Source organism: Salvia splendens, chromosome 15 (assembly GCF_004379255.2).
Source record: "Salvia splendens isolate huo1 chromosome 15, SspV2, whole genome shotgun sequence".
Classification (NCBI taxonomy): domain Eukaryota; kingdom Viridiplantae; phylum Streptophyta; class Magnoliopsida; order Lamiales; family Lamiaceae; genus Salvia; species Salvia splendens.
The window spans coordinates 15,563,041-15,578,397 of NC_056046.1; the positions used below are offsets into that span (position 1 = coordinate 15,563,041).

Below are 15,357 nucleotides of genomic sequence, written 5' to 3' on the forward strand. Positions count from 1 at the left end.
TACATTACTTAATTAAAAAAAACTACATCATACTTAGCTAAAAAAAACTACATTACTAAACTAAATTACTAAATTTAAAAAAAATCTAACTAGTCATCTAAATTTAACCTCGGGCTCAAATTCTTGATCATCTTCTTAGTCCTCTGTCGGTTATCCGGATTGTTTTCCTGATGAAGGTTGTTTTGTACGTCAAGTATAAACCTATACTCGCACACCTCGCGAAAACCACTGAACTCCTCGATCGCTAAGGCCATGAGCTGAGTAGACGGAGGAGGCGCAGCTTGCGGGGGGAGCCGATCCAGACGCGGCCGTCTTCGCCTTCCCTTTGGCCTGGGCTTAGGCAGCCTTGGTGCCAATGGGAGTCTAAAAGTAGACGTAGGCGTGCCGGAACTCCCTTCCGGCTCAGCGTTCAGATCCACAGGAGATGGGCCGTTGCACGTGTAACCGTCATTGGCGGTGTTCTTCGTCTGCTTCGCAACTGAGGATCCAAACGGTATCCCTCTGTTGAACTTCGCCTTGTCCTTCAAGATCAGTCAAACATTGTACAACTTGAACTGCCCATACTCCGAATGGTACTCGACCATCGACTTCTGGAGGACATCCTCCATGCTCTCACCGCTGCACCTTCCATTCCTGTTCTTGTTGTAGATATAGCTGAAGTTGTTGACATGGACCTTGATCCGATCCCAACACTTGCGCAGCTGAACCTTGGTCCGCTTGTACGCCCAACTCGGTTTCACCTCGTTGTATCTTGCCTCAATGCGATCTCACATCCTGGCCGAAGTCTGGTTGTTGGAGCTTATCGAATCCTCCGATATATCGACCCAACACTGAGCCACCTTCATGTACTCCTCCAACTCGTAGTCACGTTCCGTTGCGTACTCTTCGTTGGGCTCGTTGGATGGGAGTGGGACTGGGACGGATGGCGCCTTTTCCTTCTGCGCCATCTTTTTCTTCCTCCTCGGCGGCTCAAGGACAGAAGGTTGCCCACAACTGGGCTCCATGCCCTCAACCCGATACACGTCGGTGTTGAAGAACTGAGCGAACTCAGAGTCAGAAACGAAAGTGGACCCTACAGATCCACGCATCTCGACCCGGTAGTCTTCGTGGCCTGGCCAACGGGCCCCGCCGCCGCCTTTGCCGCCAAACATCGGCATATCATCGTCGACACCATGGGGGTTTGAGAATTGACTCGGATCCATTCTTGAAAGTGTGAAAATGAGAAAAGAGAAGAGAAAGAGAATAGAGTAGAGAGTGTTGGTGTATGAAAAGTGAATGAGGGTTGTATTTATAGTGGTTTAATAAATAATAAAAAAATTGCAAAAACCGTCGCGATCGGGCTCAGGTTCGGCGTTGCAATGGGCGCCCGATGGGGACGACCGATCTTTCGATCGTCTCTCTCGGGCGCACGATCCATCGAGCACCTGCAATGGATGCCCGAGCACGATCTCGGGCGATTGGGCATCCATTGTGGATGCTCTAAGAATACATGTTGAGGCAAAATATATTTTCATGAAATTTACATATTGAATCAAAATATCCATATTCAAATTTGGTCTTCGACAGCAGACTTTTAGATTGAAAACATAACTTGAGCCATATATGCAACTCAAATTCAAAAAATCAGGTCATTTTTGTATTCTTTCAATCCAACTAACACGCCAGCTTAGATTAAAACTGATAAAAGAGACAAAAGCAATTCAGGTCATTTTTATTGTCATCTATAACAAATTAAAGATGACAACAAAATGATGCATTTACATGTCATGAGAGAGGGACTTATTCCCCAAAGCAAAATATCCTGATAAACTTCTAACAGGCAGGTAATTTCCTGACTCACTAACTTATACCCATCAGCCAAAATAAAATTAATGTACCGAACTCTCTCTCTCTCTCTCTACAAGTCAAAAACATGGTGGCTAAGAGAATGGGATTAAATTTGCATTATTCAAAAGTAACTATTACATCTCTTTGGTTATATATTTCTTAGTTTTCCATCACCCGGAAGATCTCTTGTTCCCTTTCTTCCTTCCCTTGACCTCTTTCTCTAAGTTCTTAATTCTCCGGCTAAGCGCTGATGACGGCGTTGACCGTAACTTCCGACTTCCTGGCTTTGACATTTCATCAGCAGATGATGGTGATGAAGACTGCTCTGGTGGGGATAGTGATCTATCTGTTGGGGGCGGTAAAGAATTAATCTGCTGCTGGGCAGCTGTGTACTTCTTCAGCATCTTGAAAAATGGGACGGAGGGTTTCTGATTAGCCGACGGAGGTGGTACTGGAATATCCGGGATTCCCAACATCTTCTTTACCTCAGGCTTCTTTATAACTGCAAACTCAGGGGTATTAAAAAAGATTAGATTTTCGAAGAAATTGATGTTAAAGGGCTGCAGATTATATGAAAACGATAATCATTTGACAAGAATCACAAAGAACTGGAAAATCGAACACCACTTGATTGATTATACATACACAGGACTCACCCAATCCGTACGCGAGGGAATACAGATTCGAGGTAATCCAGTAGCAGAATATAGCCTGAAGATGTAGGGAGAGAGATTAGGGCAATGAGGAAAAAATAAAGGGAAGCAGCTATGCGCATCAAGATCCTAGGAGGAAATTAGAAGGCATTGCTATCAAAATTGTATGAAGGCTATGGAGACAATTATACAACAACGTTTTTCTATTCCATAATGAAGGTGCATAATAAGTTCTCAGATGGATCTTATTTATAATAATCCATATGGTACAATGAAGTACCACATGGGTGGGGATATCTATATGAATCCAAATCTGCCAAACAACAAATTATCATTGCAAGTATGAGCACTAGAAAAGGAAAAGTTGCAGTATCGTGCGTGATTTAGTTATTTTTCCATTAACTTGGATACTAAAGTGGAGTATAATGCAATCCCACATACCTTAGGGAAACTTGCAGTGAGAGGGACCGTCAACGCTGCAAAGACTCTCGAGACGTTCTTGATGGTTTTGGCAGCTGGATTGCCTTCCAAACCTTCTTGAGCATTGCACTAAAAAAGGATTACTAATCAAATTAAACAATTCTTATTTGTGGACCGAGCAGTAAGATCTGACAGGAAACAGGAAGTCACATAACATAGGATCCCGCAATAACCCTCATTAAAAAGGAGAATGGTTTGGACACTTTTTTCCATAGCATACAAGAATATACTCCCTCCGTCCACCAAATGTTGTCCACATTTGACTCGGCATGGGTTTTTAGGAATGTGAAGAAAAGAGAGTTGAAAAAGTTTTTGGAATGTGGGTCCCACTTTTATATTACTAGTCTTATAATAGAATGTGAGTCCCACTTACCAAAATGGAAAAAACGCAAAGTGGACAATATTTTAGGGACGGACCGAAAAGGAAAATGTGGACTACATTTGGTGGACGGAGGGAGTAACATGTATTGACAGATATCAAGCAGTCAAAGATACAGTTTAAGTGGCTGACCTCCACCGTTATCCAAAATGTCAATGCCGTCAGAACTGGAAAAATATACATTGTATCCGGGGTTGTCAAATCAGTAAACCAGAATGCTCCTCCCTGCTGGAAAGACTGGACCTTTTCCGCCATGTTGTTGATCTGCACATGAGGTGACGAGACAGTAGTACCAGACAGTTTAAAAGTGAACACTGAGTGATAAACACAAATGTACAGGGAGCTGAAGGAATCATCTATAAGAGTTGGAAGGAAACGTGATCTTACTGCTAAGAAGAAACAGAGAAAGACAGGTCCTACAATTAGAATTCCCTTTAAAGGGGTGAACGGTGTGACACCATATCTGCAACAGAAAGATGCAACCACTCTGTGACTTGAGTATTCTTAATCCCAGTATTTCAACAATAAATACATATTTCAACGATGATAACCATAAGAACAACAACAGCAGCAGCAGCAACAACAACAACAATAATAATAATTGGCTTTCATAGTTCTAGTTAGATTCATAGTCCTTTCTGTCTCCTTATGAGAAGGTCATCCAGAAATTTATTGATTCAGCATAGATCGCACTTAGATAGAAGGATTTAATAATATGTTTAGGTATAATATATGGCCCGAATTGCATAAAGCTCCAATTTTGGCCAGCGAATGATAATCAGATGTCAAAAAGCAGAATCAGCTAGCCAGATCTTGCATGTGATATAGTACTAAAAATGGTTGCATTTACATTGACTGAAATGGAAGTCTGCAATTATAAAGCCAATTTTAGTTTCCACGCAATTTATTGTATACTCTATGACACAATCTGTTGAGCTAATTCAAATGTTCAACGCCTGATTCTAGGTGGCAGGCTAAATTGGAACTTTCTGCAATGGAGGAATTTTTTTTTAAATGTAAATTTGAGTAATTTCATTAAAAAGAATCTATAGTTGGGGCCATACACTATAACTCACCCCTTATAATATTTGATTTATGTAACCTTCACTCTAACATAATCTCACCAGTTTACGTTGACAGCCTTGTAATCAACTTCACATTATTATACTGGAAACTTTTTAACTTTCCCAAAAGATATCTTTTTAAAACAAGTAGTAGTAGGAAGGCATGCTATAATACCGACATCTCAGCAGACAATTGCATGCATGTCTTAGAAGTGAGTGAACTAGATAGAATCACTGTATTCTGGATGATGGATCTAAAGGTGTACACGGTCTAATGTAACAATAGGGTAATTTTGTCCCTATTTGGCCTTTTGAAAGAGGAAATAAGTGCAATAAAGACTAACAAAAGTAAAGAGCTTCTTGCCGCATAAATTAATATGGAAAAGTTGGACCACCCAAAAGAGTAAATAAAACGAAAGTAAACCACTGATTAATTCTTAATCAAAAAAAGAAAAATAAAAGGGCCACATACTCATTAAATATTTTTTTCATTTTAGCCTGGCCTTCAAGCACAGCAGCGGGACTCATATCCTGGAAACAACCAATGTGTGTTCGTCAAGTGTCTGAAGCAATTAAATCAAGTAACGATATGAAGTAACACAAATGGGTTTACAAATTCCAGCAATCAAGAAGAAATTCACAGAAGCACCTAATGATAGTCTGATGCACATACCCTACTCTTCATTTCTTGCTGAATCTCCTCCAATTTGGGCCTTATAAGCTGCATCATAAGACATAATATTGGTATTAGCAAAAGAAGCATGCATTATTCACCACGTACATGGAGTTAAAGATTGATGACACTACTCAGGGAATTGACAGAAGAAGAAAGTGCAAATGGGGAGGAGCATCCCAATCATCACTTAGAGTTTCTCTTTCATGTTTCAGTTTCCATTATCCTCTTTTGCATGTCAGCATTTACCTTCTTTTGGACAAGCACAAAATCTTCTTTGGCTTCTTTCAAAGATTTTCTACCAATATTCAAGTAATCAACATGTCTATGTCTTCTAGATCTTTCTATGGGGCATAGTGGGGAAAGATGAGAGCTTGCTGAAAATAACTTAAAACAGCTAAAACCATCGTGTATAAATATACATAAGTTTAGCTATTCGGCCGACCAGAAGTATGGTTTCTTGGTAATAAAAAACACAAAGAAGAAACAAGTGTGCAATTAGGCAATCCACCTTCAAGCCAAAATCACAATCGGACAACTAAACAAACCGACGGAAACAGGGGAAATTTCATGTCGGAACTTACTGTGAATTTTGAAGTAGCTTTAATTTGATGAATTGTAAGAGGAAGTTGAAGCGTCCTGATCAATACCGTTGTAACAACAATCGCCGACCACCTAAACACAACCAATCAGTTGTTAAGAAGCTTCAACCAATCAGTTGTTAAGAAGCTTAATATGAACATAATCACATAAAGCAAATGCATTCAAATCCATAATTTACAAAAAACCTCCAATCAAAATATATTTACCAATTCAGCCCTGTAAATGTGTGCACGTAATCTATCACGTATTGCAGTGCAGCCACAGGCAAGAACGAGTCTGCTGCCGCAGCTGCCACCTCACCCACCGCCGGGGCCGCCTGTGCCACCTGTACAGCCGTCTCTCCTAGCACATCCGCCATGTCAGTCATTATCTCCATCTTGTCACTACCCGCCCCACCTTCAAGAGTTGACATTTTCCTCACAGAAGCCGCCGCGAAAACAGCTGGAATTGAAAATCTCCGATCCTGGAACAAATTCCTCGATCCGTAAAAACCTCCTAGATTTGCTCCGGCCGCGAATTGCCTGCGCTGCCGCAGAATGTCGGGGATCCCACTGCCACGGTAAATAGGGCTATGACGGGGCAAATTTTCGCTGTCGCCATCGTCGCGATCGATGTGCGAGAATGGAACGGCGACTCGCTGCTGCTGATAGAGAGCTTTAGTGCGCGCGGCGACGCTCCGTCGGAAAGCCATCAATCTGCGGTCAGACCAGTAAAATTATTAGGGAATAAACAAACTTTTTCTAATAATCTTCATATAAATTCAAAAAATGGTGCAGATTTCCAGCTCCGGAAGGAATCAGCTGCAATTCGTGATTGTGATTGTGATTGTGATTGTGATTAAACACTTACGCGTTCCGTGTGGATTCAATTCAAGGAAGAATATCTCCGGACAATTAGGGTTTAGGGTTTTTTGAGGTGTTGGTGGTGGTGTTGCTGAGAATTTGCATCATTGGGATTTCGGAATACTATTTTCTGCATTTTCTGCACGATTATTACTGATTTTTTTAATAAAAAAATCTTAATCATCTGTCTAATGACTAATGTGATCATGTTCTCTTATCATTTTATCACTTTAATCTGTTTGTCACTATTTATCTCTGTTTATTTGAATTAAATCGTAATCCATAAGTATATATTTCATTAATTTACTTTACTCGCATTATAATAAAATTAATGTATACAAAAAGTGACACTTTCCATTACTTTTTAACAACATTCATAAACATTTTTTAAAGCCTGAGCTGCCAAAATATAAAACATCTATTAGCAGATGATGAATGATTTTATCATAAAAAATTGTACTCCCTCATATTCCCTCATAATTGAGTCATTTTTCTATTTTTGGAAATTCGCTTATAGTTGAATCATTTTCGTATATACTCCCTCCGCTTCACATAATTTGACTCAGTTTTTCATTTTGGATCGTCCCACATAATATGACACATTTCACTTTTACAATTTTTGGTAGTGGACCTCACATTCCACTAACTCATTCCTACTCACATTTAATTATAAAACTAATATATAAAAGTAGGACCTGCATTCCACTAACTTTTTCAACTCATTTTTCATTATATTTCTTAAAACCCGTGCTCGGTCAAAGTGTCCCAAATTATGTGGGACGGAGGGAGTAGCAACTTTTTTCTCTTTCTTACTTTACCATCTCTTACTTTATTATCTCTACTTTATTTACTTTCTACTTTATTAATAATTTATTTAACATACTCAATATTCATTTTTTAAACTCCATGCTGAAAAATTTCGTAAGAAACTATGAAGGAACTGGGGGAGTACATATTACTAGAGATTTTCACGTTATAATTCTCATGACAATAAAATCTAGTATTTTTGTTTGTTTAGAATATCTGACTAAGTAATTGTAACACCCAGACTTTTTCTATCTTTTTTTATGTTCTTGAAAGGACCGTCGTTTGTGCACTTGAAAATTTTTCGACCTTGTTTCTTTTATCGAGAGAAGTATTTCACTTTTGGGGCCAAACAATTATTCTTTCCTAGTCCAATTTGAAACCCAATTGTTACGAGCCCAAAATGATACCTACACGAAAGAATAGACCACGTATCAAATACACTTTCGACAACAAATCAAGACGAAAAGTTGGATAAGAACCGCGTCACATCAAGACGAAAAGTTGGATAAGAACCACGTCGCATCAGGCACGTTTTCCAACGACGGCCGCATTAATTACTCGTCGCATCAAAACGAAAAGACGTGAATTTTTGTCTTTTATGAAAATTTTTTCTATAAATACAACCTCCCTCCACTTCAAATCCTTTACTTCACTACCAAAGAATTGAGAAATCCGAGAGAGAGAGGGGATGGAGGAACGAATTTCCGACCACCTACCTGTCGGGAACGGCGTCGGCGGCTGGGGGAGATCCTCGGCGACGGTGGCTGAGGCGGACCCGCAGCGGTGGCGGCGCTGCGTTTTGATCGAGGGAAGTGCAGTCTTACCTTCGACCGAGAGGAGAAAGAGAGGAGCACGGCGTGAAGGCTTTAAACGAACGAGGTAGAGCTTTCTAACTAAGTTTTTCGTAGGCTTTCTGTTAAAGTTACAGTTTTTACGAAAAGTATTTCACGTGGGCTTTCGAACTAAAGTGTTTTCAAGAGCTTTAGTTTTAATATTTTGATTCGAGCATCATTTTATGTGACGAAATTCCTTTTAACTGAGATTGCGAGTATTATTAAATTTTTATTCGATGTTGATGTGATTATGTGCTTAAAGTGAAATAATTAAGGTGAAAGTGATGTTATGTGATATATGTGTTGATTTATCGAGTGATTTGTGATTTGCTCGACTTGTTGATGTGATATGAGATGATGCTCGATCTTGACGGAGAAAAAATGATTTATGTTTCAAAAACGTTTTGAGGAAAATAAAGTTGAAAAGATTATGTCAAGCCATATTTTGTTTTGGAACTATGCCTATCTGACTGCAACGATGAATGGAATGGATTGATGAGAGACCGTGGAAGGTAACCACTTCCCCGGCACTTGAATGTTAAGGAATGATGAATGATGAATGGACTGATGAATGAACAAGAGATAGTGAAATCGGGTTTGTCAGATACGGCATATGTTCCAGGAAAATAGATCGAGGAAAAGAAAAATGTTTAGTGTTCTCGGACTTTTCCTAAAATCCCGAGTTCACTCAAAGAGTGGCTTGACAAAATCTGTTTTTATAAAATATATTTTGGCACGTGTCCACTGAGTACACTAAGTACTCAGCCCTGCATATGTTTTCTCTATGTGCAGGTTGAGCGGTGACGAGCGCGGTGGGTGTTGAGCATGAAAGTGAAGAAGATTGTAGATAAAACTTTCTGAATATATTATGTCTTCATACATAATAGTACTCTCGAATGCTTCCGCCAAGTGTTGTTGAGATAATTTTATCTTGAGTTGTTGATTGTTGAAAAGACACTCTGATTTTATTCGAGCTTTTCCCATTTGTTTGGAGCTAAAGTCGAGTTTGCACTCTATGTATCATACACTCTGATATATATTATTCTTTTAAGCTAATTGAGTCTTTCTTATGAACTGTTATCCTTAAATGTTATTCTTAATGTTTGTCCCTTGGTCACGATCGCCTCGTTTGTAACACCCCTAGGGTGGGCGGGCGTGACAGTAATATTTCGCACTTTTAGATTTCAACTTATTAATCGATCATCTTCTTAACAAAAAATTGACAATTATTATGTACATCTATAGGGAGTAGTATTTAATTTGACTCTATTTGTCTTAAATACTGATGACATACTATGAACGATCACACCCCTGTGACATTGTAATTTGTACACGTACTCTCCAATACTACAATTTCGACCTATCAAGGGTCACCTGCTAGGCCCAATGTTTTAAAAATCGGACCGGCAAGCAAACCGGCGACGTTACTGGTTCACGGTTCAATCGGTTCAACCGGTCGAACCACCGGTCTAACCGTTTTACTATTGCAAATATATATAAAAATATATTAAATTTAATAAATGATTTGCAATTAATAATATATCACAAAACATTAAACCTTATAGATAATTAGTGATGTATAAATATAAATAATATTAAAATTTAGTAAATATATTCAGATATATATATATATTTAATATTAGTTAGTCTAGATAAAAATTTTAATATTTCATGTATTAAAATAGATAATGTTTATATTAATTTAAGAAAATTTATTTCGTAAAATAATATATAATTAAATACGAATTAAGTACTTATTAATTAGTTTAAATAATATTATTCATTAATGTCAATAGCTAGGGTATATAAATTAAGTATGTAATATAAAAAATTTATTTATAGTAAATAATGAATCTTATATCGTACTAATAATAATATAGGTGGTAAGTAGAGCATAATTAAAATATAAAGGATGATAATTATATATATTATAATTAACAATTATATTAAAGAATAATAAAATTAAAATGAATTATTAGTTTTTGTAGATAAAATTAATTGTTAATGTATAAAAATATTTAATGTTCAAATTGTTCAATGAGTCCATGTGATGGAGTGGTAGAGGTCTTCTTAACTAGAAGAGAAGTCATGACTTCAACCTCTACCAACAACAAATTTTAAAAAATTTTGGAAAAAATAGAAAATCGGTTTCCGGTTCACGGTCCAACCGGTCCGACCGGCCGGTTCCACCTGTTCACGGCGGTTCAATGCAGTGGTGGTTTAAAGGGGTGAACCGGACCGGACTACCTACCGATTCGCGGTCCGACCGGTCAAACCGGCCGGTCCGGTTTTTAAAATTAAATTTGGGATAAATTAATGTAATATTACACTATTGAATCTGGGATAAATTTGTGATGGTGTGCATAAATTGCTTCCTATAAATTGAATGATGGTACGTTAATTTTTAGAGAGAACATCATTTTAGGTCTACGAACTTTGCCAAAGTATCATTTTAGGTCCGTGAACTTTGAAAATATCATTTTAGGTCCGTGAACTTTGAGTTAGTATTATTTGAGGTACTTTTTACTATTTCTAAATGTTTTTGGACGAAAATACCCCCAATACCTTAAAGTGTATATATTTTTAATAAATTTATCATATAGTCATATATTTTTTATAAATATCTTTACAATATATTTTTGACAAATTTTCTAAATATAATTTGACCTTAAATATTATCACTTAATTTTGTGACATGCAAGTAAAATTGTTTCTTCAATTTTTTATATTATTTTTTTAAAAAATTGAATAAAGAACTTTTCTTTAATAATAAAAAATTGAATAAAGATCTTTTTATAAATATCTTTACAATATATTTTTGACAAATTTTCTAAATATAATTTGACCTTCAATATTATCATTTAATTTTGTGACATGCAAGAAAAGATCTTTATTCAATTTTTTATTATTAAAGAAAAGTTCTTTATTCAATTTTAAAAAAAAATAATATAAAAAATTGAAGAAGCAATGTTACTTGCGTGTCACAAAATTAAGTGATAATATTTAAGGTCAAATTATATTTAGAAAATTTGTCAAAAATATATTGTAAGATATTTATAAAAAATATATGACTATATGATAAATTTATTAAAAATATATACACTTTAAGGTATTGGGGGTATTTTCATCCAAAAAAACTTGGAAATAGTAAAAAGTACCTCAAATGATACTAACTCAAAGTTCACGGACCTAAAATGATATTTTCAAAGTTCACGGACCTAAAATGATACTTTGACAAAGTTCGTAGACCTAAAATGATGTTACCTCTAATTTTTAAGATTATCCTTAAATTATGGTTCGAACTAGTACAATTTTGGTTTTCCTTTGGCCATCTTCAATGACTCAATCACATTTGGGTAAAATATATATCCACTCAAATTTTGGTATTTGGATAAGGGAAAAGTGTGTAATGTTTATTATATAGTACTCCATATGTGATTATTTCCTTTTTGGCTTATGATTTTATTGTGAATACGAGTTATTATTGTTTGGTAAATGGGAACTTTTATGTACTTTGATTTTTTTAAGAAAGTTTTTATTAAATGTAGCTTGGAGAAAACAAGAATTTGTGTCACAGTTTCCACGAAGTTGCATTGTACCGGAATCGATTATTCTTGTCTCCCGCTCATGCAGTTGATTATAGAGTATATCATTGTCAACAAATTTTTTAAAACAAGTGATTATAACAATGACAAAACAAGATTGTACTTTCTAATTTCTACTGAATCTTATGGAGTACTCCCAAATAATGGAGTATCATTAATCTGGCACCAACAAGTTACTAGTACTAATTAATCAAGCTACAAAATAATCATAAATAGACAACATTTTCACAGGGAAATATGTGAATGTATTAAAAATTTAAATTCCCATCTAACCAAAGATTGTACCAATAATTTTGTTTAAATGTAAGAATAGAAGTGTGCAAGAACGAGTCAAGAATCTATAAAAGGGATTTGCCTCATTGCCCACACTCACATTAATATTCTCTCTCTCCATTGCAGCAAAAAAGCGATTGCGTCGCCTTGGCGGCCCCCACACTCCGGCCCATCATCATGTGAGGGGGTTCAATCAGGGTACGCAGTAGCCCGTTAAGGGGGAGGCCATAACCCACTGGCTGCCAGAAGCACATCTCCCAAGGCCTCACACTTGTGCCTGAGAGATGGAAGCAACTACACGACAGCAGTGGGATTCGAACCCAGGCTCATTGCAGCAAGATCTGCCCCTCCATTGCCAACTGCGCTACGCCCCTGCGGGCAATATTCTATCTCTCCATTTTTACAGTCTTGAGGTAGTATGGGAAACTGCATCCAAATGACCTCCAAACACACCCCACAAATCATTGAACAAGTAGCAGCTTACACAATGAGAGTGAAAGTTGTTACGAGAAAGGATGAGTTGGAGCAGCTGCTGCTTCAGCTGGAGAAGACAGGTGGCAAGAGGCCATTGGAGGATGTCTTGGGAGAGATTCAGAGAAGCAGAGCCAAACCACCTTCTGCTTGGAGGCCTTGTTTGGATAGCATTCTTGAAACTGACTCAGGAAATCAATAGCTTCAGTTCTCACTTAATCACTTCTTTCTCTTCTCAATTCTCTTTATTATTTGTCTTTGACTATTTTCTTTCTTTATAATTATAGACTATGGATCTTTTTCTTTTTCACATTTTTCTTTGTTGATGTAAAAGTTGGAGGTTTGTACTTTGTTTTGTAGCATAGTTGCTTTTGGGAATTATTATTATATTTTTGTGCTTTACATAAGTATATGTTTAATGGTTGGGTGCACTAATGAAGATGCTGCAGGCATCAAAAATTGAGATCCCAAGTGAATTAATGTGATGGATTTTGTCTCTATGCTTTCTTTCTTCCATTGTACTAGTAAAAACATTAATTCGACTGTATAATTTCAGATTATTTAAATATATTGTAATTATGAGTACTATTTTTTATTTAAATAGAAAATCTCCGAATTTCAACCCATGTATTTAATTTTCCTTGCAATACTATAATTTGGAAGAATGGAATACAACATAATTTATTGAATTAATATATGTATTTCACCTTCTTTACAGTTTAATACAGTACGAGTCTAGCCCAGAATTTCGATCCCAGAAAATTTTCCCAATGTCAGATCTACTTCTTAAAATCTTACTATTTCATTAAATATACCATTGGCTGTATCCATATCTGATCAAATGGCATATCCATCCTTTATCACACCAAATCTCGGGTGTATGAATTCATTATCTGTAGTGGGAGTGTGAGTATATTAATGTACTAGTGTGAAATCATGATATATGTAGAGGGAGTAAATTAATGAACTATTTGTGAAATCATTATTTGCAGTGGGAGTGAGTAAAAACTGGTGGAGGTAGATGCCTACAGCTTTAATTTCACAGACAGCCCACTTAGTACGTTCATATATAAATCATACTCTTAGATGGTCATCAGTAGAGGCCTAAGAGAATGCATGTGATAAGTTTACATATCTATGTTCGTTAGTTAATAGCCATTTAAATCATGAAGTTTGGTCAAATTCAGACTTGTGTTATGAATTTTGAAATTGGAATATTAAATCATAGAAATTTCAATTTTTCTCATTTGTCTCATCCATGTATAAAATGTCCCTTTTTAACGATATTTAAAACGAATTAGACCGCCGATGTTGCATATCTACTACGGAATTACTAATACCTCTCTGTTATCCGTTTGCCCAAAATCTGAGGACTAAACGTGATAAACACATCAAATCCATATTAATTTAGCAACTGTTACAACATATATAACAGGTAATACACACAGCCACACCTTGAACGTACGTAGTCAAAGTGTAGACATATGCATTTTATTCATCACATCTTAATTTGCATAATAAAACTTTACCAACAGATTACATATATCGATCTTAGGCTTAATTTATAACACTGCTGTCTGCTTAATTAGTTCTGAGTCCCAACCTCCGCCTTTTCACCAGCAAAAGTGCAGCACCTGCAACCGCGTCCGTTGTAGCTCCGCCCGCAGCACCCATACCGGCAGTACCCACCGCGCCCGCGCCCGCCTCCGTACCCTCCCCCACCACCGTGCCCTCCACCACCATACCCTCCGCCGCCACGTCCGCCGTATCCACCGCCGCCGCCGCCAGGATAGCCTCCGTATCCCCCGTATTTGGCGTCATTCAGTGCATCTCCATTGGTTTCCGAAGCTGTGACAGATAATACAAAACATGATAAAAACACGCATTTTAAGTGAGATAAAGAGTTATCCACCCTGCCAAACGGACCCTCACTATAGAATTAGCCTGGGCGGACACACATGTGCTTAAGCCCTTCCCAAACTAATTATTATTATTATTATTATTATTATTATGGGTAGAATCAAGTGCAAAAGCTCCTATTAAAACAAAATTATATTTAGAATATATAGCCTATAACAAATTTCTGCAGCCGGAATAAGTATTAGCTTACATGGATCGACGGCATTTGTAGTCTCGGCTAGATCTCTGCTTGCTGCAGCTACTTCTGAAGAAATCAGAAGAGCCACAGCTAAGAAAAGGCCGAGAAGAAGGATCAGTTTGGAACTCATGATTTTTCTTCGACTTATTGTGGTGTTTATTTTTGTTTAGGATGAGAATGTTTGCATGCAATGATTCTGTATTTATACACAAATATTGAGCAATACCATTAATTGGGTGGGGTATCTAGTTAGTTGGCTGTTGAAGACCCATAATTTAATTTGAATCCCAAAGTCCAGCATCATAAATGGATGGGATACATAATCTATCCATTGAACCATTGCGTTTCATCCATGGCATCAATGTGTCTTCTCGAGAAATTACAAATTTTCATGTAATAAGCTTTTAACATCAAATAATATGCATGGGATGCACAACTAACTCACTTTGTAGTTTGCACCATTAAAATAAGTTGTACTCCACTAAATAGCTCGACGTGTTTGTGACCTTTTGAGGTCATTTTGATTTTTCGGATGATTTATAATAATTGCGTATTCCATCCACCTTATAATATGGGAAATTAACTCTTTGATTGATATCACATCGATCGCATGCGAAATTTTAAACTTTCTACAAAGTTCGAGATTTTCAAAAAAACTTAAAAAAGAATAAAACCGATATGTCATTCTTGGAAGTTGGAGAAGGCTCTGGAGTTTGGGTTATACAGTGGTAATTATTATACTTAAACCC

At 36.9% G+C, this 15,357-nt stretch overlaps 2 protein-coding genes across 2 annotated transcripts; both read right to left on the reverse strand.

Moving 5' to 3' along the window:
* Positions 1-1,666: 1,666 nt before the first annotated feature.
* Positions 1,667-6,686, reverse strand: LOC121767519 (mitochondrial inner membrane protein OXA1-like). Its single transcript, XM_042163803.1, has 10 exons — positions 6,529-6,686; positions 5,886-6,374; positions 5,661-5,751; positions 5,077-5,124; positions 4,876-4,934; positions 3,727-3,802; positions 3,472-3,603; positions 2,922-3,029; positions 2,484-2,538; positions 1,667-2,329 (listed from the first exon to the last, which is right to left on the reverse strand). Exons 2-10 carry the CDS (start codon positions 6,368-6,370, stop codon positions 1,998-2,000), a joined length of 1,386 nt encoding a protein of 461 aa, XP_042019737.1. The 5' UTR covers positions 6,371-6,374; positions 6,529-6,686; the 3' UTR covers positions 1,667-1,997.
* Positions 6,687-13,890: 7,204 nt separating this feature from the next.
* LOC121767102 (glycine-rich protein 3 short isoform-like) lies at positions 13,891-14,800 on the reverse strand. The gene is made up of 2 exons (XM_042163296.1): positions 14,621-14,800; positions 13,891-14,358 (listed from the first exon to the last, which is right to left on the reverse strand). The coding sequence occupies exons 1-2, from the start codon at positions 14,736-14,738 to the stop codon at positions 14,096-14,098; spliced, it is 381 nt and encodes a 126-aa protein (XP_042019230.1). The 5' UTR covers positions 14,739-14,800; the 3' UTR covers positions 13,891-14,095.
* Positions 14,801-15,357: the final 557 nt, after the last annotated feature.